Below are 2,527 nucleotides of genomic sequence, written 5' to 3' on the forward strand. Positions count from 1 at the left end.
AAGCCTTTTCATTGGTCAATTGCCTGATCAGTGGATTATCTGGAATAACCTCGGCCGATAAACATGGATGCCCAACCAATAAGGGAGTGCGATTTCTATTTTTTAATTAATTCGTTAAAATTTTCGCCTTATTGGTATTGCCTTTACCAACTTCAACTGATAGCCAATTGAGATGAAAGCGTATCTCTACTAAACGATTTTTGTGGCGATCATCAAAAAATATGAACCGTCCGTTGTGTTACATCATTTGCAACTTAACACGTTACAAAGAGGTGTGCTTGGAGTCTCTTAGTGGGAAAAACTTAGGAAAAAACTTTAATGTTTTGGATTAGCATTATTGTAAATTAAATTTATGTTGATAATGGGTCTTAACACTTTGCATAACATCCAAGTATTGTAAACATCACAGTTGTTTTTAAGAAAAAAATTATCAAAATGTGTTGTTTTTACGCAAAAACTATGCCACAAAAAAATTTGTATTGCTCTAAAACGATGAAAATCGCATTTCCGAGGCTTTGAAATCCAAAATTTCACACCTTAGGTGATCCATGACTGATGTTTTAAAAATCATAGATCTGAATTCAAATTTGTAATCCTCGATAAATCTCAATCGATCAAAGTAAACCAAATGAAATTAAGCAACAATAAGGTTTACAAAGTTATATTAACTAGCAAATCTCTCCACACAATAAGTACGTTTGTTACTGTATTGTACAATGGGCTCCGTCTCGTTCACATTCGTCTCACAACTAACTCGCTTCTCTCTCTCTCCACAATAACTCCCAACTCTTGACGTCATTACTGATATTTCGTGCATGCTACTAATTTATGATGAATGATGTCCTTTTCACTTTCGACAGATCCGCTACACCTTTTCTTAATCAGTCCTAATTTTCTGTTACTTTTTGATAAAAAGAACATTTTCTTAAAGCAGTTGCATTTTTTGAAATGTTTCTTTTATGAAAACATATTATCTAGAACGTACAGTTCATGATATTTTAGTAATATAATACATTCTTAAATGTTTTTCATATCTTCTTAACTAGATAATAGCTAACTCTCCATCATTATACTCACTCAGGATTTTTCTTTTCCTAAACAAAAACGTTTGAAAAAAACTTTATGCTTGCTAACGTTTCTTGTCATAAAATATTATATTAATAAATTCTAGCAACAAAATCAAAAGAAATGTTGCAAATGTTAACTAGTAAACAGGATTTTTAATTGATGGATTAAGTTTTCAAAAATCATTCTAGAAAACATTTGACTTCGACTCATCATTTTGGAAGAATAAAAATAGTTACAAGGTTGAAAATGGTAAAACAGGAATGGATGATTTGGAAGCAAAACTTCCTACCTACTGGAGCAGCAAGATAAACAAGATATGTGTTGGAATGAGATTCAATGGTGAAACAAACTTTATCAGCTTCGTTTTTCAGGCTAAATCGTTGTACGATATCATTGCCAGTGGAAAATACTGCAAAACCAATGGGAACCGAACCAAATGGATGTCATTAATTAAAGAAAGCGTTCTTCAAGAAAAATGCAATACGGAAGGTTTCAACGTCGTTGACGAGTCAAATTTACACCCTCGTGTAAGGATTGGCATCATAGGAAATAATGAAAACAGTTGTAGGACAAGCGACTCTTTCATTGGGTTTGGCTCTACATACTGGCATTACAGGAGAAACGCTCAAATAAATAGCAGTGGGAACTCAGCTAACTGCCACAATAAGAATTTAGCGAAACAATTTAAATCAATGGGATACATTTTTGCTCTCTAATTTAAAATAATGCTTATGTAAACTGCACTTGCTTTTGTCTAAGTTATAAATATGTGAAATTTGTTTAGGTATTGTTATGGCAACAAGCTTTAGCGGCGCTAAATGTACTTTCTTTTTTGTTATCAGCTATACGTATAATTCCATAAACTTTTCTTTGATTATGTTATACCAGACTTTTACCAACCTTATTATTGGCACTCATTTGATATTTGTATTGTAAGCATACAATATATGTATTAATTACGATTTGTGGGTTAAATATTGGTAGTAAAATTAAGGTTAGTTTGTGACTGTAGAAGTTGCCCGTTAAATTATAAAAAAGGCTCACAAAAGAGTCTCGTTTGTAAATACCTAAAATAAAAATTCAGCATCAGAAATTGAAAAATTAATTAGAGTAATTTAGCAAGCCTGACTTTTCGAATAAGACACCGTCAAATTTTTGCGAAGGATATGGTTCTGGGCTGCCAAGATGTCATAAACTATTTGTGATTTAGCAGAACTCTTGTGGGATTTCGTCAACACAAAGAATAAGACTAGTTTTATCCATTTCAGCATTTTCTAGCTGGCCCGCTTTTCTATCCGTTCAAACTAACTTTTTAATATCAAAAATAAATTGCTGGAAATTTCTCGATCTTCGTTTCGCAGGTCCTTGGGGATCTACACGATTGATGCAGTGCAGTAGAAGTAGGGGGGAACTAGGGGAGGAGCCCCCTTCTAGCTTTGAAATGTGTATTTTTTCATTA

General features: G+C 33.0%; 1 protein-coding gene across 1 annotated transcript; it reads left to right on the forward strand.

The window, feature by feature from the left end:
- The first annotated feature begins 361 nt into the window (after positions 1-361).
- On the forward strand, positions 362-1,784 carry LOC124457166 (uncharacterized skeletal organic matrix protein 5-like). The gene is made up of 2 exons (XM_047007450.1): positions 362-391; positions 1,257-1,784. Exons 1-2 carry the CDS (start codon positions 362-364, stop codon positions 1,782-1,784), a joined length of 558 nt encoding a protein of 185 aa, XP_046863406.1.
- The last annotated feature ends 743 nt before the right edge of the window (positions 1,785-2,527 follow it).

This window comes from Xenia sp. Carnegie-2017, unplaced genomic scaffold, assembly GCF_021976095.1.
Source record: "Xenia sp. Carnegie-2017 unplaced genomic scaffold, XeniaSp_v1 HiC_scaffold_6, whole genome shotgun sequence".
NCBI classification, from domain to species: Eukaryota; Metazoa; Cnidaria; class Anthozoa; order Malacalcyonacea; family Xeniidae; genus Xenia; species Xenia sp. Carnegie-2017.

What these genes read in the sequence shown, in the direction of transcription:
- LOC124457166 (XM_047007450.1), top strand. Translation starts at nt 362, where the DNA reads ATGGGTCTTAACACTTTGCATAACATCCAA. An exon ending in ACACTTTGCATAACATCCAA is followed by an intron (nt 392 to 1,256) that starts GTATTGTAAACA and finishes AAATCATTCTAG; the next exon opens with AAAACATTTGACTTCGACTC.